Raw genomic sequence first — 25866 nt, 5'->3', positions numbered from 1 at the left:
TGTCTGTTTTTAAAAAATGAAGCAAATAATTCAACTGCACTCTCTGAAAAACCGTAAGCTTCAATTTTTTTTGAGAAAAATTTCGTGCGATATTGAATTAAATGCTTTATTATTATTAAGCGTATCTTCAAGCGTATCTTGTGGACGATCAGTTGAAGAGCTCCGTTAGTAGCCATTAAGTGCTGATAATGACTACTTCTTAATGCTTACTTTTGTGGACTTGGGGTAAACGAAAGTCAAACAAACGTTACAAAATTGTTTGTTTTGAAAAAAAAATTAAGTTACGATAAAGATCCTTTTCTCTGTTTCCCGTAAACGTTCTCCTAATTAGAAAACTTTCCTTTTTATGTAGTTGTTGTTTTAAAGGATTTTCTGTTTAAATTATTTTTGTAGTCCAAAAGCTCTTAAAAGATCCTACAGTTCCTAATTGGCTGGTGTCCGGCCCTGCCTGTTGTGTACGTTCGTCTGCTGGCAAACTCATCTTTTTGCCTAACTAATCTGCTCCACCATTACACAAAATCTCTTCATGAATAAATTTCTCAAAATTTCGTTTGGAATGGTTTTCACACATATTGTCTCAGATCGATATTGTCTCAGATTTACAAAAATCGATATGAAGATTTTTAAATAGGGCTTCTTCTACTTCGTGATAGAGCATATACACTAAGGTAACAAAAAGCTACGTACACCTAAAGATTTTTTAAAAAGCAATACAAACATCAAATAATATAACATTTTAAGTTCAATTTTGTTCTCTAAAAACGCGTCCTTGCGCCTTTAGCTTTTTAAAAGTCTATTAGATGATTTTATAGTTTTCATACAATTTTCTCACGACGTCTGTGACAATTTCCTTCCAAGTTCCATACACTTTTTCCAAAATTCCCCAAAAAAACTGTTTTCGTAATCGTTGCTTCAAAATCGCCCATAGATGTTCAAAATAATTCAGATCTGGGCTGTATGCTGGCCATTCTAGCACCTTCCACTCGTTTTCTAGGAAAAAATGCCGATTATCTTCGATTTATGCACAGGAGCATTATCTTGTTGAAAAATAATGTCCAGGAAATGCATTTTTTCGTAAATGTTTAAAATTTCCAAGTAACTGACAGCATTTAGCTTGTGTGGACACTTGACTAGCAGTTTCTGTCCGTCTGATCGTATTGCCCCCCAAAACATAAATGATCGTTTGTCAAACTCAAATTTTTTGTGTTTTTTTTTCAAGAAATCTTGTGCCATTTCTTCAAAAACTCAAACAATTCCCTCGCTGAGATGTGCATCCTTGTTTCATCAGTAAGAAACTCATTTTGCCAGAAAGATAACGGATTCTTGCGCATATTGATAAACCGTTTTGAACGAAAACACTTGCTTTTCTTCTTGAAACTGATTTTTTTGCAGCATTTCTTGAAAAAAACGCAATATTTTTTGAGTATTTGTCAACTGTACCTGTGGAAATTGTATCGTAGCAAGAAAAAGTGTTATCAGCCACTCTAATGCGCTCCAGTAAAGTTTTCGAATCTTTCAAAGCATCGGTACCTAACTTTTTTCTGATTCTTTTGACAATTTTGGGGGTCTTCCGCTTGATTTTGTATTTTAGACCATAAAAATCCGACTTGTCCTAGCGTAAAAACTTGGCAAACAGTGAAAGAACAATTCGGTTTAACCATCTTTTCTGTTTAAGTGGAGAAATTGAGACTGAAAATTATCTTAAAACCTCTCAATTTCACAACGTATTTCACACCTTAGCGCAAATCATGCTTATGAAGCGCGAATCATGCTTTAAAAGCTGAAATCATGCTGTGCGTAGCTTTTTGGTCCTATAGTGTGTGTCATATTCTATGCATTTCTATACCAATTTCAAATCAAATAAATTATATTCAATGTAGGGTCGAAGGAGCACGCAACTTTGCAAACAACACCTTTTTATATTTTATGAAGTCGATCATTGTTAGAAGTTTTACCAAATATGGAATGATATAGCTGAATTGTATCTATTTTGGCGTTATTGTTATAATAGAATCTTGTTTATTCGTTATAACAACAAATTAAAAAACCAATTCGATTGTTTGAAAGTAGCCGAAATGTTTGTTTGCACATTTGGTTGCTTAGAAAAATGTAGGTTTTGAAAGCGTTTGTGGACTTTCAACTTTTTTTCCTTTTGACATCCCTTTGCCATAATTTATTGAAAACACGTAGCCTATTTTTTTAAGTTTAGACGTTTTGGTTTATTAATCAATTTTTGATTCTGTTTCATGCTTTTCAGATATATTTTTTAAAACTAAATAAGATCGATTACAAATTGACTCCTGATAACAAACGAATTCTTTTTCCGACTTTATTTTTTCAGTTTTTAAGTCACGTAAAATGAGTACAGATTTTTTCTGCTTCAGTTTTTATCTAATAGTTTTTTTATTCGCAGCGTCTATTTTTTGCCTTGAACACAATTGAGTCAGCCATTTTATGTCGTATAACTGACGCCCGTTAAGATTCGAACTCAAGAACTTCTTATCCCTAAAATGTGTTTTCGTTATTTAAGTTGGAATTAACAACTTTTGTTTTTGGTTTCAAACTTGAAAAGCAGTACAGAAACTTTATTACTATTCCGCAGTTCAAAATTTTGTCAATTGTTCGATAAAATTGTTACAAAACAGCGTCAGAAGCTTGGCAAATTTTCTCATGATATGGTTATGCTAGTAAATTGTTGACCAAAACTTATAGTGAGTTATATAATTGCTTCTTAGTTTTTTCTAGAAAATATCCAGTGAAAGTACACACATCCAATTTTACTACTGTTACGAAAATTTTGTTGTACTTACGTTGATTGCAATTTGGTCTAATTCCAAGTTAATCAGAACAATTAAATATATTTTATATAATGATATTTAAACATAATTTTGAAAAATTTTATTTCTCGGCAAAAATTTGGGGATTAAATTTCGCAGCTTTTTTTTGCTGCATCGATTTTCTACATTTTATTTGCTTTTATATTTTTAATTAATTTTAAAAAGCATAAAAAGAGACAAAAATATCGTGAAGTTTTTGACCGAAGTCATTGGGAAACCGTCATTGGTTTGTTTTGACTAAAAAAAATCAGCTCAATTGAACTTTTGAATTAATCTGTTTCTAACAGAACATGATGTTGAAAAATGTCAGCTAACTTAAAATCAAACTCTTAGAGTAATTCAAATTGATTAAAACGAAAGACATGGATGAACAGTTGTATTTAACTTTGGCATTTTTTTAATAAATAACAAGAAACATAAGTAATTTGGCTGTAATTACTGCACTTTTTTATGTTTTTGAACTAATGACAGGTCTCGTCAAAAAAATCAAATAATGAGTAATTACCAAGGGGCTTTTAAACGTTTCACTTGCTGGTTTATAGACATGCTCTTAATCTGACAATTGATACCCTCTTTGATTCCCTGTTGCTTAGGTTAGTATTGGAAGGTCTTATCGGTTTTCTCATAAGGCAAAGTTGGATTTTTTGGAATTTTTGTTTGTACCTACTGATCATTTATGCTACCTATTTTTTTCATAGATTTTGGGGAAAATTTGATCTGTGGAATTTGCTGCTGTCTCTTTTCTTGTTCTCTCTTCCTTGCGCTCTTAATAAAACATCTTAATGGACTCCTAGGAAAACAATACATATTTGTTAATAGTTTCAATTTGGATTTCATCATTTTTCTCACTTTGGCACTATTTGCTTGAATAAATCTCTAGATTTTTTGAATTGCGCGTCTTCGTTGTTATTAGCATTTTCACTTAAGCATATTCATGGAAGACAGATCTCAGCTTATGAAGCTGTCCGATTACGCAAAAAAGGTTGTTGTAGAAGATTGTTTAGAATGAAAAATTTATATAACTTTGACATTGCTTTCTGCAAAAAAAAGTTTTTTGGATGTTGACCGTGATTCCTTTTTAGTCTCTTAACTTATCTCAGCAATGAAAGGTTACATGACATCAGTTTGTTTTCTAAGGATAGATAGTTTGACGTGGTTGGAACTTTCGTTACTTTAGTGATTTTTTTCAATGTCTTTGAGACCACTAAATTTCTACGAACGCAATTGTTTTTTTCTTCTTTTCTTTTTTCTTTATTGTCCTATTTGTGTTCATTGAATTCGTTCAAAATTTAGTGTACTTTTTCCAAAGATCAAACCCATAAAAAGTATTTTTTAAACACAAATTGTATGAAGTGGAGTTATTTCCTTCCCAGATTTCATCCCGAATTTTAACAAAGTTTATTTTTCATTCGGATTTTCTAAACTTTTTCATAAGACTAAGAATTCAAATTTACCAATCCATGCGTTTTAGGTATTGTTATTGCTTGAGGAAACCTGCAACAAAAAACTTGTTCAATGGTCGTTGTAAACGTAGTTTGTATCAACTTATTCAAATCTTCACTCTGAATTATTGTTCCGACCCCCACTTTAGTGGGGAGGAGGAACTATATACTCAACTGGGTTTTTTTTGTTCAGTCAATTTTGGCCGATCGATATATTCATCGTAGAGAATTGTGAGTGGTATCATTGAAAAGCCCGGCCAGTGTAGAATACGGAATTAAAAAGATCTTTCAATTTTCGTTTTTTACAGGGAGTTATTGAGGTTTAAAATTTTGTGAACATTTGACTGTTTTGTTCACATTTTCAGTAGTTTTTGCTAAAATTTGACACAATTTCGCTAATATAGTTCAAAATAAGTTAAAATTTTTAACCGCAGAGTATTTGTTACCGTTAGAGATAGAAGAGTGTTGCTGAATTGCTGGATTGAAAGTTTTTTTGGCTAAAAATTATAAAAAAAATTTCTGAATTTAAACTTTTTTATTAAAAATGGCACAAAGTATGCTTTTTTGGTCCACTTTGTTAAAGTTTGCCAGACTTAGTGACCTGGAAACCTTAAAACAGACTCACTAATCTCAAAGAGAGCGCTAGTTGGCGTTGTATGAAGGTCTTCTGGAATTGAAACTTTGCCGTTTTTTGCAGATTTGACTCGATAATTGTACAAAATGCATCGTTCTTTTTTTAAACATTTTTATGAATTCCACGCAACAATTGGTCTAATTCGCAACAATTCGCAAATTCGCAACAATTCGCAATTGGTCTAATTCGCAAATTTGCTGGGCGCGCGACAAAATCAGGGAGAGGTTCGACAATATGGATTCTTAGAAAAAGAGACTTTTTGGTTTTCATTTTGATGCTGCCTTTTTTCAAAATATTTTGCTTTTGTTTTTTTAATGTTAATTACTGACAATATTTTTTATTCACGGCTCCGTTAATGATAGCTCTAGTTTACTTAAATTTGAGGCCGATTGTAGATACAATTTGTTTTCAGAGAACCAAAGGGTTTTCATGGCTTTGATGAAGAGTTTTAGTAAAATTTAACTGAATTCTTGTCTTTTGCCTTCAATTGTTATTCTTTTGGCAATCTGATTTTTAAGTATAACCACTCAAAGATCTAAAACTGTTCCTCAACAGCAATTCTAAAACTGTTCCTGGTGCAATTTAATTTTTTCTTTTCATTCGGTTGTTACCTAATGTCTCTTATGTTATTGAATGTGTTTGTTTTAAGGAAATTTCTGTGATTTCTTGATTTTGTCAATTTTTTATATTATTTTAGTCAAAATTTTGTTTATTCTCAGTAAGTACAGGTCAATCTTTCCTCCGTATAGAATACAAACTAAATTTGTGGTCGATTGTTATAACAGAAGGTTTTCTTGCTTTTGATACTACGAGTTTTCATACAAAATTTTCTGATTTTTGTGCATAATTTCACACTTTTGCTGTTGTTTTTGTTTCATTTGTAAATTGTAACATTATTGAACAATCTAACTGAAAAAAGATTTACAACATTTGAAACTTAACATATTTTTTGTTTTCATAACATATGATTTGAAGGGCTGCGACACCGTTCTCTTGCAGAAATTGGTAGAAATTTTTTTTGTCCTTTATTTGTTGTTAATTTTTGGTGTTATATACCAAATATTGTGTAATTAAAGGTCTCAGTGGCCAACTATAGATATCCAAAAGAACCTTGTATTTGATATCAGTAAATAGCTAATGGTTGTCTTCATTTTCGAATTAAATTTCTGAAAAAAAAGTGTAATACTATTCTTCAACTTATCCCTTTTTGTTCTGGTTTGCGTTTTTTTCGTATTAAACAATGTTGTTTCATTTTCGTAAATTAGCCTCCTCATTTAGAGCTTTTTTAAATTGTTTGTTGAATTAAAGAATAATTTTTCTGTTGTTCAAACGTTTTAAATGTCTTCAGTGCTAAGACAATTTATTTCAGAAGAATTTTGTGAAGTTTAGATACTTTTCAGTTTTTGTGGTTCTTTTTGTTGTCATTTTGTGATAAACGTTTTACAAAAAGACGTTATGATGGTCAAAGAGGACGCAAATGAAGATGCTATATTCTCGCGGTCAATATCTTCTAAAATTAATGGCTTCAAAACTGTGGTTTCGTAAAGTTGTTTGTGAAACTTATTAGTTAAGCTTGTATTTAATGTTATTTTATAGTCATATGATTTAGTATCATTATTGACAGTCGCAATTAATTTTTCGAGTATTTGCAAGACAAGTCTACTTTTTTAATCGAAAGCTTTTGTTGTCTATGAATTTTGAAAATATTTGTTTTTAATAAAAAAAGAGAGTTAATTTTATTTCTGTTAAATTGTAGCGAAGCATCTCTATATACAATTCACATCATTTATCTTTTAACATACAGTTTGCTCTTCACAACGGTTTTTTACCTCATATGGCCTCTCTTCTTGGAACAACCAGTTTTCATAAAACTAATTTTCCTGATTGTTGCAAATTTGTCCCCTTTTTTGTAGGTTTTTGTTATCTTTTCACAGTATCCCAATAATGGGCGTCATTTGATTTACAAATTTTTTTATCTTCAAAAAAAAGGAAGATTGTTTTTGTTTTTAGTGATCAGCTTAATATTCAATGGTTTGTTGGGAGATCGTTTTCGTGCATAATTTTTAGTGGAAATTCTTTCAGTTTTTGCCTGTACTTGTCGTTTTTTTTCTAGTCGTAAGACATATTCTGTATAATGAAAAGCCTCAGTCGCTCTCTATTGAAGTATAAAAGACTATCTCAATGATCTCACTTGATGTGTAATGTTTTGCAATCAGTTCGAATTTAATTCTTTTTTTTAAAAAAGCAAAGTTTTATTAAACTTTGCCCCTTTTGATCATTTCTAGTCGACTTGTTGCCAAGTCGCATCAAGGAAAAGTCTCATATTTTGTTCCAAAAAAGTACCGGTTAATCTTCTGTGTAAAATTTTTATCTGATGCCATTTTGATTTGGTTATTAGTGGTTTTCAAAAAATGAACAAGGTGTTTTGGTCGTAATTAATATTTGTAACTATTTGATTTTTATTACCGTCTTTTCTGGTAGTCATATTATGGAAGCCACAGGTCTCATAGGCCCTCTAAAGTAGAATGTTTTATTCTTTTAGTAGTTTGTTGAACGATATGTTGATATGTTAATTTTTTTTATCTCTTCCTCATTTGGTAGACAATTAAGTGAAAAATGTTGATGAGCGGGGTCGGAACTTAATGTGCGAACGCACATTACCAAGCCTCCTTGTCTAATTAATTGTCATGTTCATGTCTGCTCTCCAATCATACGTTTTCCTTCCTTTCTGGATGGAAAAAATGATTATTTGACAGGTTGTAACACCTCCCGAGCGAGGCCGAGCGGATACCAATCTGCTTTGTTATTCTTCAACTCAATCTTTGTTTTCCAACACTGACTGTTTCGCTGTTTTAAGCGATTACATGAATATCTCTCAAGCAATTTTCATATTTGGTCCTACAAGCGCCGCTCAGATATGGTATACGCAAGCATTGGATTTTGTCATAGTGTAAACTTCTCGGCTCTTATACTTATAGAGGGTTGTTCCGACTCCACGAAAATCAGAATTAACTCTGTGCTATTCCACCGTCCCCTAACTGTCTGCATTTTTAATTCGATAGACTGAAAATTTGTCGAAGATTTCCACTTCAAAGGAATCGAATTACACCGTGTTTATAATTGCGAATGTTTAACCTTTCCCATTTAAACCATTTTATATGTAAACTGTACATATGAAAGTGGAATTATATTGCAATTCATGTTTAATGGTCCACTAATAATGTTTCGGCATATCAAATATTTGGAATGCTCGCCAGGAAATGTATTCGGGAATAAATTCAATTTTACTTCATATCGCAACCAACTGTTTGCGAACAAAAAGATGTATTCATAAACTAATAGACTAATTCTCTTTTGAATGTTTATTTAAATTACCGGAGGATTCCTATAAATGTTGTGGGTTAGGGTGAATGTTGACATTCTGATATCAGGTTTCACCGATCTCAATACTCTGTAAAAGACTTGGTCCGCCTTCGCTCGCACGAACCAATTAGTCCAGTTCTAGCCACGCCGCGAACGTGATTTCCGAATTTGTCAATGTTTAAAGCAAGCTATTATGTTGATAAACTATTTTGATCCTCTTTGACGTTCAGAATATGTTGACCATATGTCCTCTAGGACTGTTATGTCTAGAGTGCCAAATTGTAAATGTAAAGGATAAATTTAAAACTGAAGAAGCGCTATTTAAAGCCCAATTCTATATTCACGCTTAATATAATTAATCAATGCCAGTCCGTAGCGATTGAATTCTCTTATGATACGTTTTTTCGTTGATATAGAAGTCCAATTTAAATGATCAACAATCAAATTTGAGGTTTCAAATTGTACTTTCTGGAAAAAATGCTTAATGCCTTTGGTTTTTTAAGTTTTGCCATACAAAAGTTATTGAAAAAAATCGTTTAACAAAATGTTATTTTCCCATTTTTCTTGAGAAAATTTTTTAGTTGCTTGCCTGCTTGGAGTTTGTTTTACTTTGTGAATGAACGAACTGTCAATGTTGACAAAAAACATTAATCAATTTTCTGGTTTAATTTTTGATGCTGTTTTTTGGAAACTTGTTGTTAGGCGGTGAAATTTTGATTATGCAAACAAAAGGGTCAAATTATTTAGAGGTCAGTATTGCCGCATCAAAAGCAAACAGAATTACTTCTGTTACCAGAGAGCCTTATTTCATATCATGTACATGAATAAAGAATAGAGAAAGTCCCAAAATTGATCCTTGAAGTACTATGTATCATATTTTTGATAGCTTTGATGACACACTTCGGACCTCGACGAAATGTTTTTGACCAATTAGAGGCATGATTCAAACAATTTATACATTGGACCCTTAATTCCGTAGTTCAGAAATTTTGATAATAAAATGCTTCGGTCAACAATATAAAAAATGTTCTCAAGTCTATGAAAGTGCAGACATTTTTTTTTCTATTTCAAGAGATTAGCCAGCCATTCTAATGGACTCAATTAGCAAAGTAATTGTGTCAGCTGCACTGCTGTGTTTTTTAAATCTTATTTCTTTACCATTCAAAGAACATTGAATATGTTGAATTAATTATGAAGCGGTTGAGCAGAATTTTTTTGAGAACTTATTCCATTTATAGGTAAAAGAAAAAATTAACGATAAATCAATGCATCAGACAAAGTCCATCTTTGTGCAATGGCAAAGTTTTGGGAACTTTGAGACGATCAATAAAATATCTTTTGTAAAGCATTTATCAAAATGTTCCCCCAAATTAAATTCTCAGAGAGAAGACAATTTTTTTAAAAAAATTCGATGTCTTTATAGTATTCACTGTATTTTGATTAAGAGTATATTATGTTCATAAAAGCCTCCAACACAATTGTTTTCAAGTGAAATTTAGAAAATTCATTTCGCGAACAGGAATTCTCAAACTTATTTTTATCTTTTCGTGTAACTTCTAATCACTTGAAGCAAAGAAATCGTTGAAACCTTTAACATCAATTTCTGCTAAAGACCTTTACCTTTACACTCAATTCCTTCATACTCATTCCAATCAAGAAACTAACAAAGTGAAAAAATGTTAACTTATTTTTGATGCATAATTTTCAGTCTTGTTATGATAGACTTCATTTTTATTTTTGATAATTGTTTTATTTTTCTCCTTTGTCGGCATTTTTGCAGTGTGTCTACATTGTGAGATTTACTTTGTGTAGCTTGTTTTTTTCGCAGCTTCATTCTATAGTTCGCTTTCGATCTAGTTTGAACTAGTTTTTGGTTGTCTAGTTCGCTTTGGCGGATATCTGTACAGATGATTTTCTAATATATATATTTTTTGATATCTCTTGATTAAAGACAAAGTTAATTTTTTTTTGTAGATACGCACGTTCAAGGTTTTCTGAATATAATTTCTTCAATAATACTTTGCATTTTTTGTGATTAATTACAGTCATCACAACAGAACAATGATCTGAAAAGGAAGTTCCGCATACATGAAGTTTCGTGTTTTTGTTAAGAAAAGCAGTTAATTTCGACTTAGAGGTTTCTGTTAAATGATATTTAGCACCATTAGAGGTTTCTGCATATGAAAAATGAATTTCTGACTTTCTAATTTTTGTTTTTTGTTTTTAAATGATTACAAGTTAACAAAACATTCACATTTTACTTTGTATAATTAGCAGTATTGAATAAAACCCTGAATAAACTATAAAGTGAAGCCACTTATATTTTTTTAAAGTTCGTTGCAATCTGATTGTTATGAAAAGTTCGTATTCAGTTTTTTGTTTTTGAATTATTATCAGGAAAACATACATTCTTATATGACCTTGTGGGATCACCAGGAAAATGTAATACCATATCAAGAACAATTAGATCTAAAATCTCAATCTAACTAATATCAAGCAGAATACGCATCATACTACTGACTGTTTAACCATCGTTTAGAAACTTATATACCCTTTCATGATTACAAAGAAATGATAAAAATCATATATCGTTTAAGATATTAACGTGAGGCATATTTGACTTCATATGAGTACCGAGATTTTTGTATGACCGGCAACACGGGACTTGGATAAAAGAAACTCCATTCTTTAAAATTTGTATTTCTTTCAACATAAAAGAAAAGAGTAGAAAGTAGATTGCTTGCAAAACACAGCTACAGATTAATCGTAATTGTTATTGTGTTACACTTTTTCGGCTAAAAACTAGAATTTTATGAAAATCACAGCGTTAAAAATTTTCCAGTTTTTTTTAAAAAGTGTTTCTGCGTATTCAGAGGCAAACTACACTACCCTGTGCTTCAAAGTGGCAATGAGGAGGAAGATGATGATGTATCTGATCACGATGTACCTTCCCTCGATGGCGCTGGTGGTGCTCAGTTGGATCTCTTTCTGGATAGAGAAGAGTGCGGTGCCTGCTAGGGCTGGACTCACCATCACCACCGTTTTAGCCCAAATCACACTGATTACGGGCACTGCTAACAAGTCAGTTATATGCTCGCATGTTATTAGTACCATGCCTTAACAATTGTTTTTAAAAAAGTTTTTCAGAGAATAATTATCAAATATTAAGTAAACAAGGAGGCTCGGTATTGTGCGTATGCACATAATGTTCCGACCCCGCTCATCCACATTCTTGACTTAAGTGGCTACCAAATGATGAACAGATAGAAAAACTTCAAAAAATACATATCGCTCAATAAACTTCTACTCGAATACAATAAGGCAGCGCTAGAGGGCCGATAAAACTTGTTGTTAATAGGTCTAATGGAAAAGACAATGATAAAATTTAAATAATAAACATTAAGTACGACCAAAACTCGATGTCTATATTTTTGAAAAAATTAAAACAAAAATAAACCTTTCATCAGATAAAACCTAACAAAACAACAAAACCTATACTTCAATTGAAAAGATATGGGACCTGTTCTCAATGCAACTGGGTAACAGGTCGACAAACAGAGTAAAAACGAACAAAGTTCAGAAATACGTTTTCACTTTTGCAAAACAATTGATTTCAAAATTGATTATTATGATTAGTTATCAATTGAAGTCAGGAAAAAATCCATTTATATCTCTATGGGAAGCAATTAAGACCTGTCGCTATCCAATGTACGTCCTACGACTACAACAAGAAAGACAAATACCGGCAAAACTAAACTTTGCACTGAATTGCACTGAAACCGTTAAACTGAAGCCATAAACTTCTGACTAAGAGCAAAAAAATGCTCAATTGCGCAATATTTAAAAGACAATGGGACCTACCATTAGCTTCATAATTTTAAAAGAAAACAGAAATCCTTTAAAATCTACAAATATATAAAAATCTCAATCATGTTGTAAAATTTTGTAGCAACAAAGCCGAGAAATAATTGATTTGAAAAAAAAACCGTTAGTAACTATATAATAGCTCACTAGAAACGGGTTGTGACCTGTCTTTTCAGAGACTAGCCTACAAATCGACCAAAAAAAAAATTTTTTTTTTTATAAAAGGTGAAGCTCAAAATTCCATTTTTTTTCAAAAATTTGAAAAAACATTTTTTTTTTCAAATTTTATACTAGAAATCAGATTTCAGAAAAAAAGATCAATTAACGTGCAACACCCCAGAAAGACAATGGGGCTTGTCATTAATGAGACTAAGTCACGAGACTACAAAATAACAAAAACAGGAAGACGCCAAAACTTCACAAGCAATTTTACACTACAAAACTCAAAGCACTACTTTTATAAAATGTTATCTACAAGAGTTCTAAATCGTCACTTAGTTCTCAACTGAATAGCAAAAAATTTTCCCCAATAAAAGGATTACAAAAATATAACAACGCAAAACCTAAAAACTAAACAGTAGATAAATCTCGAAAATTTTTTATGGAAATAAATGGTTCAAGCAATCAGTCAAAACATTTAACCAACCCCCCAAAAAAAATTAAATCAACAAAAGTAATTGAGATTTTTTATTAGTGAGACTGGGTTACATGGTGAAAAAAATACAAGCCGAAAGGAACCAGTTGAAAAAATCTTTTTAAATTAATTTGAAAGTCAATAAAAGAAATAGCTATATACTGAAAGTTGGAAATGGGTTGTTATACGTCCTGGGGAAGCAATTGAAAGGTTTAAACAGGTTGTTATAAGTTTTGGTGAAGAAATTGAGAACTATCATTATCAGGTATATGTCGTACAACAACGAAATGAAAGACAAGCATACACAAAAAAGTCACTAAATTTTTCGGTAGAACATTGTCTCAGACCAAAAGCGCAATATATTCAATAACATCATTCTTTAAAGTATTCAGTTTTTCAACCTTGTTCATTTTCAATTGGACCTGTTAAAAATGTGATAATTCGACAACGAATTAAAGTGATCCAAAAAAATCTGCAATTATGCTGAAAAAAAAATTGAAACTCGTAGTGTCGAAACCAAGTATTCATTATTTAAATACAAAACCGTTACAGACATTAATTACTTAGCTAATTGGAAATAAAGTTTGCTTCTTTTTCATGAGACTACTCTCGAAGCTGAGAGAAATGAAAGAAAATAATGGCAAACTTCAAAGATTCGGCAAAATTTTCCTATAACAAATGAATTCAAAGTCGTATAAGACATTAGATAACAACTGAAAGCAGTGCCTGGTTCAAATATACATCCCAAGAAGCCCATTGTATCATTGATTGCGATGAGTAAGTCATTGGACTACAAAAGCTATAAAAAAGGAATAAGGAACATAAGAAATCCACAAAATTTTACGAAAGCAATTGGTCAGATCCACGAAAAACACGAGCTTTACCCTGAGACCGTACAATATGGTCTTCGGTCCTCTTTTGGTGTATACAGTATCCGTCAAAATTAGTCCTAAAATGAAATTTTTTGTCAGTAATATGCATAAGAAACTATATGCAAAAACATATTTTTTAAAAAGGCCGCGCCACATTAAATTCTCAAATTTTTTTTTACCGTACGTTCCATGGTGATATCAATGTCAGCCCTCATATTGCTGCGCGGCTACTACGATGCTGAGTTGTTCAAATGGTTGCAAAATTGATCAATTTTCAAATAAAAATTTTGCAGTATATCAAAAATAAATACTGCATTCCGTTTAATTATCGAGATTAAGTTTGCGAAAATCTGATAAAAAAAATTGCGCAAAATGATAAATTCTGAAGACTAGCGGGAGTTCAACTAGCTCTTTTTTCAAGCTTTTGATTGTTATGGCTGCATTTTTAAGGTTACTTCCAGCAAATTCATTTGAAACGGGCCAAAAACGCACCTTTTGTCACATTTTTGACGTAAAAAGGTCTGATTTTTGAAAAATTTAGCAGTAAGTATAGCCAAAAAGCTTAAACCGAACAATTCAGCAACCCTCTTTGATCTTTAGGATAAGTGCAATAACACTATCGTTAACATTTTCAACATATTTTAGCAAAACAACGAAAATTTGGTCAAAAATTATGGAAAATGTGAATAAAAACAACCGAATTCACTCTATTTTTCTCAAAAGTTCAAACCTCAATAACTCCCTGTAAAAACCGAAAATAAGAAAAATATTTTAATTCCGTCTTCTATGCTGGACGGGCTTTCTAATGATAACACACACAACTCTCTACAATGAATCTATCGATCGGCCAAAATTGTCTGAACAAAAAAAAACAGCAGGACAAGTCCTTACGTATAATTCAAAAAGTTTTTGTTTAATAAACAGAAAACTGGGCCAAGAGCGGATTATGAATTGATTGGAAAAACCATTTAGAAAAAAACCGATCAAAAAAGCAAAAATAATTAAAAGCCAAAGTCAAAATGCCGCATATGAACAAAAAACCACTCGAGAGAAAGCGAACTTTTGTCCATACACCGTTTTCTCACTCTACTTTAAAATTAGAGTGAAAAATTTCACAATGCGAAAACACTCGCGTTTTCGTTTCTCTTCCTGTTTCAGCGTGACCGAAATCACTACTCCAAATTGACTTCAAAAAACATGAAAATGTGTGAACAGATCTTAAAAAACATAGCAGGACAAGTCCTGACGTAAATTTCAAAGAATTTTCATTGACTAAACAGAAAAATTTGACCTACAATGGACTATGAGTGAATAAAGAAAACCAATTTTTGAAAAAAAAAGTAAGATCAAAAAGTGAGAAAAAAAAACAAAAAATCAATGTCAAAATGCCGCATGTGAACAAAACCACTAGCGAGAAATGAAAGTTTATTTCCAACAAAAAACAAAGCCTGGAATGATCTGTGAATGGATTGAAAAAAAACCATTTAGAAAAAAATCCGATCCAAAAAATCGAAAAAACAGTAAAAATCAGAGTGAAATTGCCGCATGTGAACAAAAAACCACTACCGAGAAACCAAATTTTTGTTCAAACACCATTTTCTCACTCTACTTTAAAATTAGAGTGTAAAATTTCAGGCAGCAAAACCACTTGTTTTTTCGCTCCATTTCCTGTTTCGACGTGACCAAAATCACTACTCTAATTTGCCTTCAAAAATCGTCATAATGTGTGAACAGGTCTTAAAAAAAGACAGCGCCACAATACAATTCAAATTCTTTCAATTGTAAAAAACCCAGTTGAGTATATAGTTCCTCCCCCCCCCACTAAAAGTTGGGTCGAAACAATTAAACTAGGGCGTCCTGTCAGTTGTTTGAACTTATCTGGTATTGTTCTCAATTTTTTCTGATCATTAATATCATTAATCAAAATGCTGTTTAAAATTAGAGTTATATTCAGTTTTGCTTTCTATTTTACTGGCTTTACTTGAAATGTTCTGCATTTTTCTGCATTCTTCCTTTCGCTTGCAATGAGAAACTTAACTTCGTTCAAATCAATATCATCACGCTCTAGTAAACTGATTCTGTTTCTATAGCTCTCCTGGAGAGTTTGATGCCTGTATCCGAATGAAGTTGAGAACATATATACATATAATATTGCAAGATCACAAGAGATTACTATTAAAGCACATGAATCTTGTAAGATTTTACTTTATAGCGTTTCACTCTTAACCAGACATAAAGCAAGCTTGGCTTCAGAAAAACTAATTATGATAAGTTGAAGTAACGGGAAAAAACACGTTGAAATGTACATATAAGAATAGTTTTTTTTTCAGATTGAATTTGGAAAATGCATTCCAAAACCGGACTGACAAGTAAGACTTAGTAAAATTTTGTCTCTCTAGCTTCGATTGTTAGAACGGGTCTTCTTACATTTTGAATAACAGCAACTTTCAAAAATATCATCAAAATATAATGATAAAATAATTATCATGAAAAAAAATTAGTTAAAATGATATAGGTGAAAGTGTTGAGTCGCTGAAATACTGAGAACTCCATTTTTTAAGTTTTGAAAGCAAAAAAGTTTCATAATTATTTTTTCTGTATTAAAAACGCTTTTTTTCCTCATTTTGAAAGCAATCATAACATGGAACGAACTATCAAAAAACAAGTGAGATTTTGTCCATTAACCTTTTCTGAAAGTTGACCTTTGTTCCAATCATTTTGTACATTGGAATTATGCATGTTATCGAATTAGGTCAAGCGACTCTTTTTTTACCGTTTTATGTTTGCTGCAAAGTGTCAATTACAATGAAGTTCTACGAATGGTAGTTGTATGCAATGTCCGTTCGTCAGGCAAAATTTTTTACCAACTTTTCATTGATATTAATGTAAAAACAATTAATTTTCTGTCCAGCAGAACTGTTATAGACTACTTTAAGCTTCCTATTGTGTTTTATTTTGTTTCCTTCTACCAATCATTTCTCACTGTTTCTCATTGTCTATTTATATCCAGCAAAAGAATTTTTGAAAACTTAAAACTTCTGTTATAGGAGGCTACTTTCAATGGTGATCATAGAAACTTAAATAGTTGGTAGGAACTACAAAAGAGCTACCTATTGGTTGTAATATTAAACTCATACAAAGAGGTTCCTTAATCTGCGTTCGCACATGATGTTCCGACACCGCTGAACCACGTTTTTGATTTAATTGTCCACCAAATGAGGAAGTGATAGAAAGATTTACCGCTCAATTTTCAAAAATAATTGGTATCTCTATTTAAAAATAGTTTAAACCAATAAACAAATTAAAAGACATCAGAAAGCTTGTGATACCTGACATTAAGCAGAGTAAGAGACAAGACAAACAACAAATTCAAATAAAAACAGAAAGCATTATTTACGACCATTTTTGAAAAACCAAAATGAAGAAGCTAAAATAGTTCCACATAAAAAATAAACTTAACACAGTAAATTTCATTTCAGAAAAAAACCCGTCTTTATTGCAAATAAATAACAAGCAGACAGAAAACAAAAAAAGTCCCAATAAAGAAAATACGTTTATACTTTCACGGAGCCATTAGCTATCATCTGAAATCATTGGACGACTTTATTTAAACCATCATACAAAACCATAGCAACCTGCCAATGTCCAGATTGTTAATGGACTACAAAAAAATGAAGGCAAAACTCAATTCAATTTTGCGAAAAAAGGTGTTGAAGCCTATAATATAACAAACTATTCACTAAATATGCTGAATGTAAGTAAACGCGGTTTCCCCCAAAAATATTAATGCGACATGCATTTTGTATTTAATGTGTCATTAATGGGCTGATCGGACAGGACAGCAAAAATGAACCTCCAAAATTGGCAATTGGAGAAAAATAAAAAAAAGGTGAAACTCGTATTATCAATGCAAAGTTTGTTTTAACAAAAAAGCAGCAATGACGTCCATATTAGTTTTCGATTGAAAGATTGCGACCTCTTGCTGTATTGAGACTACGCAAAAACGAGTTTGAAATAAGATTGAAAGTTGCAAATAATAAAAAAACAGCCATTATTTTTCATTTGAAAACAATTGTTTTTTATCAGGACAATACAACCGTAAGTTTCCTTTTGAAGAACGGTGGACAGTTTAAATGGTGATTTTTTGAAGTCTATTGTATGTTTCTTTAGTAAAACTAGGTCAAAATACCACACATTAACACTGAATAGAGACAGAATTTGAGTTTTCATAAATGTTTTTTTTTTACAAAAGGTGCTGAGGACAATCTAACGTATGCTTTTTAATGAAATTGTAAGGTACTTTCATTGGCCTTGCCCATAAATTTGTCTTCTTTATAATTGAGGTTTGAATTGGATTCATTCTCGTCAGTAATTATTTTTAAAAAGAAAAAGCAAAAGAACTTCAAAAAAATTATATACATCACCAAAATACAATCCAAGTAAAATTCCACAACCAGACAAAACTAATTTTCTTCTTCCTGTTTTGCTTTTAAAAACAAAAGGCAAAATGTTAACGAAATAGCTAATTTGTCCAAAAAAACTTTTTTATCAAAATAATTGATGAATTTTGGTTACTTACCTATTTATATTACCAAAAGATGCATTAAGTATCGACTGGAAGCTCTAGATATTTTCTTTAGTAGCGTTTTAATTACCGATTCAGACATTTGCATAACTAGACCTTCCTAAAAGAATTAAAAAAACATCAAGTTCTGGTAAGTCTTATGATTTCTTTGAAGTTTACAGAAGGAGTTTATCGGAGCCATGCAAACCACGAGCGTTTGTGATGAAACGAAATATTACTTCATTGGACATTATTGGAGCATAATGGAAGGTGTTTTTAATTGAACATACATATGAAAAAAATCTTCTTGTAAATACCTTGAAAGAAATGCAGAAATAAATTGAAGACAGACCCAAAATACAAACCGAATCCTTTTTCATAGCAAAAATCAACGCTGTGAGCCAGAACGGAATTGCTATTGCCGCGCGACTGTCAAGAACACAGATGCACTCAATTACTACTTCTCTATAGGTTTTCTGGCAACCAAAGTCTTAATACCATATAAAATATTTTGAGTTTTGTTTTATAAACATCGGTTTTCATTAGCGAAAGACCGCAAAAATGTTAATTCCAGAAAACTTTCTGAGAAACCGGAGGTAGAACTAGACAAAATCTGAATAGATGTATCAGTTTTATGACCGCGCCACCCGTAAAACAGGACAAACTCGGCCAAAATTTATATTTGATGCTTTTTTATAAAAAGAAGAAAGAAAGCTGTATTTTCGACATTTTAGCTGAGATTTTTTGCAAAAATACATGGTTCAATCAATTCACCAAATCTCTTCTATCTTTAAATTTAAAACTAGTTAGACTATCGTTAACAATTTATCATATTTCAGCAAAAATTGATCAAAATTTATGCAAAAATTACAAAAATTGTGAAAAAACAACGGCAATTCGGGTAGCGTTCACACATTTTTAAACCTCCGCAACTCCTTAGAAAAAATGAAATTCAAAAAAAAAATGTTTCACTTTGAATTTCTGCGCTCTACAAGCCTTCTAATGGTATCACTCACAATCCTATATCGATTGGCAAAAGTCGACTTAACAAAAAAAAACCATTTGAGTATATAGTTCCTCCCCCACTAAATTGGGTCGGAACAATAAGTTTTTTAGGCATGTAAGGCCACAATTTTTTGCAAGATGTTGCATTCAAATACAATCAAAATTTGGTGTTGCACATATCTACACAAATATTATGAACATGTTCCCGGTTGTTGACCAGCGATTTTTGATATTTAAAACTTGTGAAAAGGCTAGCTTCTCAACTTGTGACTTGAAATTAAAAGTTAATGAAAGCGCTAAGTTTTTCAAATATAGCTCTAAGGTTTTTTGGAATAGAAAGGCTTATTTTGATGGTGAACATTTCTGCGTCACATGCTCAGCCTTTCTTGGAAAGTGATCAAATAGGCTTTTGGCATCTCAAGCTGGAAGTTTTTTGCAGATTCTTCTGAACCAATTTTGCTACCTATATCACAGCTTTACAGCTTTTTTGAAAACTCTTGCATGGAATATAGTATTTTTGTGTACCGATTTTACGTACACTTCTATCAATTCTAAAAATAAAATTGATAGCACAAATACACTACTTCTTTGTCGGCATGGATTTTTATCTTTTTTGTCTATTCTCTTTCCTGCACTTCATGACAAATCAAGCTGATTTCAATCTTAGTTATACTGATGCACTTCTGTTTTACAAATACACACTTTTTCTTCATTGGAAATTTGCTTGATACTTATTTAACCGTATTTCAGTCGGACTTATAATTCGCTATTTAATTTTAATATTACGTAATTTTTATGTTTTGGCGAAGTTATGGCCTCTCAAAGTCAACATGTATTCTGATAAAGTGTATTCTGACATCTCATCAAATTGTACAATTATCCTCAAGTACCAATAAGCATCGAGCATAATTCATAGTGACATTTGTCTTGTAATATAAAAACGTAAGCAACAGTTGTCAATCTTCAACCAGTTTTCAAATCAGATAAAAATTGACACCTTCCTTCAAAAAGTATTCCTCTAGCTTTGCTTGATTTGATCCGTTTAGCTTTAATAAATTCTGTGATATGTATTTTTTAGCATAAAAAAAGCCAATGTTAAATTTTGTATACTGAAACTGATTGTTACATAACATTCAATTTGCGTTTTTATGATTCTTGCTGTTTTAGATTTTTTTCCAAAAACGAAAAAATCATCTTCTAAAAACCCTCAAAATATTAAAAAATTAATTCAGGATATTACTTAAATAATTTGAAGTTATTATTCCTAGAGCTACTAGCTAACTAAATAAAAAAATCGTTACAGTGTGACAGTTTGACAATTTTGACAGTTATTTTAGCCAAAAAAAATTTATTAGAACAATTTTTCTGAGATAATACCCTAAAATATATAGAGCGGATTTAGCGTACGCTTTAAAAAATGCAGTACACTTCTACCGTCCGAAAATAGCAAAAGTGCTTGTAGAGGGCAATAAGCGGTAGACGACATACGAACGGTAAAGGTATGATCGGTAAAGTGTCCTGCAGACAAACAGAATAATTTTTTAAGACAGACTCAGAAAACAAAGTTAGAAATTTTACTGTACATAATTTAAACTTCGCTGATATAATTTTTTGGACATTATTTGTTGCCTGCTTTACTATCCTGGACCTTTTTTAATATAGTCAATTTTTCAGTGCAATTGAAAGTCATTTCGATCGAAATGTTTTATGACGGTAACTATCACAATGGTTATACCTGAGTTGAAGGTGTGCTGTTAAAAAATTCGGAGCTAAGCTTTTCCGTTTAATGTAGCGTCTTCTTAGTTGGCATTGTGCAGTAAACAGTTCAAGATGTCACAATCGTTATCACGGTATTTGAAACGTGTTCGCCAGATTATCACTTATTTTTCCAAAATTTTCAAATTTTTGTAAATATTGGCCGTTTTGAATTTTTGTAATCAGTTTTACACTTTGTTTAGTTTGTATTTTTGTAATTATACGAAATATGGGTCGAGAAGTTATGCAATTTTAAGAGTTTTCATAGCAAACACCGTCGAGGTGTCCATGGATTTACGTCTCCAAAACAGTTTTGTTGAATTGTATACTTAGAATCTAGTAAACTACAAGGCGGCTCGGTAATGTGCGTACGCACAAAATGTTCCGACCCCGCTCGTCCAAATTCTTGACATAACTGGCTACCAAATGATGAAGAGATGGAAAACTTTCAATAACATACACATCGTTCAAAAAACAACCAATCAAATACAATAACGCCACGCTAAAGGGCCAAAGAAAGTTATTGATAATAGGACTACTAGAAAGGACAATAATAAAAACTAAACAACAAACAATTTTTATGACTAAAACTCGATGTCCATGATAAAAAAAAATCATAACAAAATCAAACTCTCATCAGATAAAAAAACCAAACAATTTAACCTATACTTCATTAGAAAAGATTTGAGACCTGTCATCAATGCGACTGGTTAACATGTCGAAAAAAAAGAGCAAGTAGGTGCGAAGTTCGAAAATACTTTCATTTTTAAAAACAATTTCACAGTTATTAATGTCATTATATATCAACTGAAACCACTAAAACGTTCATTTATATTTACATAGGAAACAATTGAGACATCTTATTGTCCAATGTTCATTTGCGCAAAAATTCAAAGCAAATGGGATTAACGATTTTTGTTAAGATTTAAAAAGAATCCAAAAATCCTTTGAAACGTACAAATATATAAAAAATATAACATTTTTTAAAATCTCGTAGTAATATTATTTATCAAGCCGAGAAACAAATGTTTCAATCTAAAATTTTTCTGAAGATTAAGTTATAGCTCAATGGAAACGGGTTGTGGTCATTGATTACACGGACTGATCTAAAAATCGACCGAAAAACTAATTTAAAAAGACCTATAAGCTCAAAACCTCAAATATATTTTTGAAAACAAATATTTTCAAAAGTCATAGCAGACTAAGGATAACAACAAAAAGCAATGGATTAAATTTCAACACCTCAGGGAGACATATGGGCCTGTCAATACTGAGAAAATGTCACGAGCCCACAAAAAACAAATCTAAAAAGAAGACAAAACTTTAAACAATTTTACGACATGACACCGTTGAAGGCACTATAACTATAAGATGTTAACTGCAAGAAATCTAACTCTTCGTTTCACCTTCATCTTAACATCAACGATTCTTCCCTATAAAAAGATTTCTTAGACATGACAACAAAAAGAAACCCAAAAAAATTGAACAATATATGAACACTCGATCACTTTTTATGAAACTTAATGGTCGAAGAATTCAGTCACCACAAATAATCAAGCGCAAAAAATGATTGAATCAACGAAAAATAATTGGGACTTCAAAGGAGTCAGATTGAGTTACATGGTGACAAAAATCAAAGCAAAACAGAGACAGATGAAATCTTTTTTTATTTTAAATTGAAAGTCATTAAAACAAACAGCTATTAATTAAAATCTTTAACTAGGTTGAGTTATAAGTCTTGAGGAAGCAATTAAGATCTATCGCCATTGGGTATATGGCGCACAACAAGGGAAAGGAAGACAAACACAGGCAAAATCCAAAAACAACCCACAAAGTATTGCGAGATAACTGTGTCTCCACCCAAAAAGCATAAACTATTCAGCAAAAACAATTAACATGTCCAGATGCAGCTTTTTTTTACAACTTTGTGCATTTTTCCTACAATGTTTTCCCTTAATTTTTCTTGTCAATAATATGATAATTCGACAAGGAAACAAAATGAACTCATAAAATATGCATATATGAACAAAAATAAAGGAAAAACTGAAAACGCGTATTACCAAAATAAAGAAACTATCATTTGAAAATTAATCCGTTACTGACATTAATTTATAACTCACAGGTTTTGGTTTCCGCCTCATTTTACTGGAACTACGCCCGAAGTTGACAGAAATATGATGAAAAAGTGGCAAACTTCAAAAATCCACCGATATTTTCCCAAAACAAATACATTAAAATTCATAACAGACATTAGATAATAACAGAAAAAAAATGTATAGTTTCTTTTATACATTCTAAAACCTAACTGGATCTTTGATTGGAGACACTAAGTCATTGGGCTACGAACAGTATAAAACTGAAAGGAAAACAAAAGAAGTCCATATAATTTTTACGAGAAACGTTCGTCACAGCCATATAAACCATGAGCTTGACTCCAGAATACAATTTTGTTGGGTCTCGTTTACTGTAAAAAGTATCTGCCTTTTAATTCAGACCTGATTTGGCAATCTTTTCTGTAATTTACATAAAAAACATTTACATAGCGGAAATATTTTGAAAAAAAGCTCCGCGCCAATAAAATCTAAACAGTTTTTATCATAAGGATCCATAGTGAGATCAAGATAAGACCCGATGTTGCTGCGCGTCAAGCAAAACACTCAATGGTTGAAATGGTTGCGAAATAGACCAATATTGTACTGAATTTTACAGTTTGCAAAAAATAAATATTACATTTTGTATAATTATTGAGTTTAAATTTGCAAAAAAATCTGGTCGTAGTTTTAAAGTGTCTACTTCCAGCATATTTAAAGCAAGTGTACTAAAAAAAGCAAATTTCGTCCCATTTTTGAAGAAAAAGAGTCTGAGTTTTGAAAATTTTAGCATAAATTCTAGCCAATGAACTCGTATCGAACAATTCAACAACCCTCCTCTATCTTTAGAGACGAAATCTATAACACTACAGTTAACAATTTTAACATATTTTAGCAAAATTGACAAAAATTGGGTCAAAATTGACGATAAATTGTCAGTTTTTGCAAAAAATTTGCAAAATTATAATTCCAGAAGACTCTTAAAGCCAGCGGGAGTACAACTAGCTCTTTTTTGAGTTGAAAAGGAATCTAACCGCAATTTTAATCTGTCTAGTTCCAGCAAATTTAAAGCAAGTGAGCTGAAAAGAAGGCAAATTTCGCCCCATTTTTGACGAAAAAAGTCTGAATTTTAAAAATTTTAGCTTAAATTCTAGCCAAAAAACTCGTATCGATCAATTCAGCAACCCTTCTCTATCTTTGGAGATAAAATCCGTAACACTACAGTTAACAATTTTAATATATTTTAGCAAAATTGACGAAAATTTGGTCAAAATTGTCGAAAGTTTGGCCAAAATGTGAATAAAAGCAGCTGAAATACGTCTAATATTCACAAAACTTTAAATTTCGATCACTCCCTATAAAAAACGAAAATTGAAAAAATCTTCTTAATTCCATATTCTACACTGGACTGGCTTTCTAATGATACCACTGACAACTCTCTACGATTATTATATCGATCGGCCGAAATTGACTGAACAAAAAAACCCATTTGAGTATATAGTTCCTCCCCCCACATGTGGGTTGGAACAATAAGGCTCTAATAGATTACCTAAGGGCTCTTAATGCCCGTTTTTCAGTACAAAAAGTCGAATTGGTTGGACGCAAATTTAGTCAAGCGAAATATCGCATAAAAAGAAAAGATCACAGGACTTATATAATTGCTACAAACTTCGTCTCAGATCAATTAAACAAAAAACCAGTTAAAAAGGGTTAACCTTGATTGATGCATCTTAACTAGTATTACATAACCCTAGTGGTAAATTTGTACGCGGACTTTTGCGTGCGTTGATATCAAACATAAAAACTGTCAAAAACTTTCAAAAACGGTATATTCCTAAACAAACTATCAGAAGGGATAATCTCCTAAAAACGGTCAAAATTAATCATTTCCTAGATTTACCGATCAAAAACGATCGCAAACAATCAAAAACACTCATTTCCTAAAATTACCGATCAAAAACTGTCATTTCCCACACTAATTTGAACGTTTTTGATCGGTCTGGTCAACAGGGGCATCGTACAAAATTGGTAAAATTTAGTAGGAAATTGTTTTGTTGATTACTGTTGCGGACGTTGATTAACGTTTTTTCTAAGCGTGGAAACAGTTGAAAACTGCTTCATTCGGAACCATACAAAATTTCAAAGCGGACAGAATTTGATTACACTATTGGTCGAAAAAGGCTCCCAATTATAATATTACCAAGAAATTCCTTAATTTTTTTTATCATATTATAAAGAGTTGCAGCTCTACATTTTTCTCTTTATCAGGAAACTGTATTCTATAAGATGAAATCTTACAGGTAAATGAGTTTTTTCAAAGAAATTGAAAATTTAATATTTTCATAGATTTCCATCGATCGCCGATTTGAAATTGGGCGACATCTACATGATTGTCAACTTCTTCTTTGTCTTCGGAGCCCTAATCGAGTTTGCAATGGTCAACGCCGACAGCTCCGCTAAGAAACTGAAAAAAGAAAAGAAGCAGCAAGCAGTGTTAGAGAAGAGAACCACCGTCCAATACAATTTCGTTCACCCGTCTGAACCCGCCACACCAAGTGACAATGTGAACAACTCTCCAGAGTCGGGCCCAACTGAGGAAAAGGTTGCCAAGAAGCCAGCCCAATGGAAAGACTTTGATGGAATTTCCAAGAAGGTTTTCCCGAGTTTATTCCTGATTTGGAACATCTTTTATTTTGGAATCGGATTTGGATTGAGCAGCATTCATAATTAAAATGTAAACTGCTCGCAAAGTGCTATAATTGCGTATGCACATTACACCGTCAAATAGTTTAAAAATTCAATTAAT

The 25866-nt window shown here is 31.7% G+C and overlaps 1 protein-coding gene across 5 annotated transcripts in view; it reads left to right on the top strand.

The window, feature by feature from the left end:
* LOC142336391 (glycine receptor subunit alpha-2-like) overlaps positions 1 to 25866 on the top strand; it is a 96207-nt gene extending 70341 nt beyond the window's left edge. For all 5 annotated transcript variants that reach the window (XM_075385186.1, XM_075385189.1, XM_075385188.1 and 2 more), the window contains 2 exons: positions 11150 to 11357; positions 25407 to 25866. In XM_075385186.1, coding sequence (XP_075241301.1) covers positions 11150 to 11357; positions 25407 to 25791 — 593 coding nt within the window. In that variant the 3' untranslated portion in view covers positions 25792 to 25866. The remainder of the gene's footprint in view (positions 1 to 11149; positions 11358 to 25406) is intronic.

Source organism: Convolutriloba macropyga, chromosome 3 (assembly GCF_964194025.1).
Source record: "Convolutriloba macropyga chromosome 3, txConMacr16.3, whole genome shotgun sequence".
Lineage (NCBI taxonomy): Eukaryota > Metazoa > Xenacoelomorpha > Acoela > Convolutidae > Convolutriloba > Convolutriloba macropyga.
This window is presented reverse-complemented; position numbering and strand designations above follow the sequence as displayed.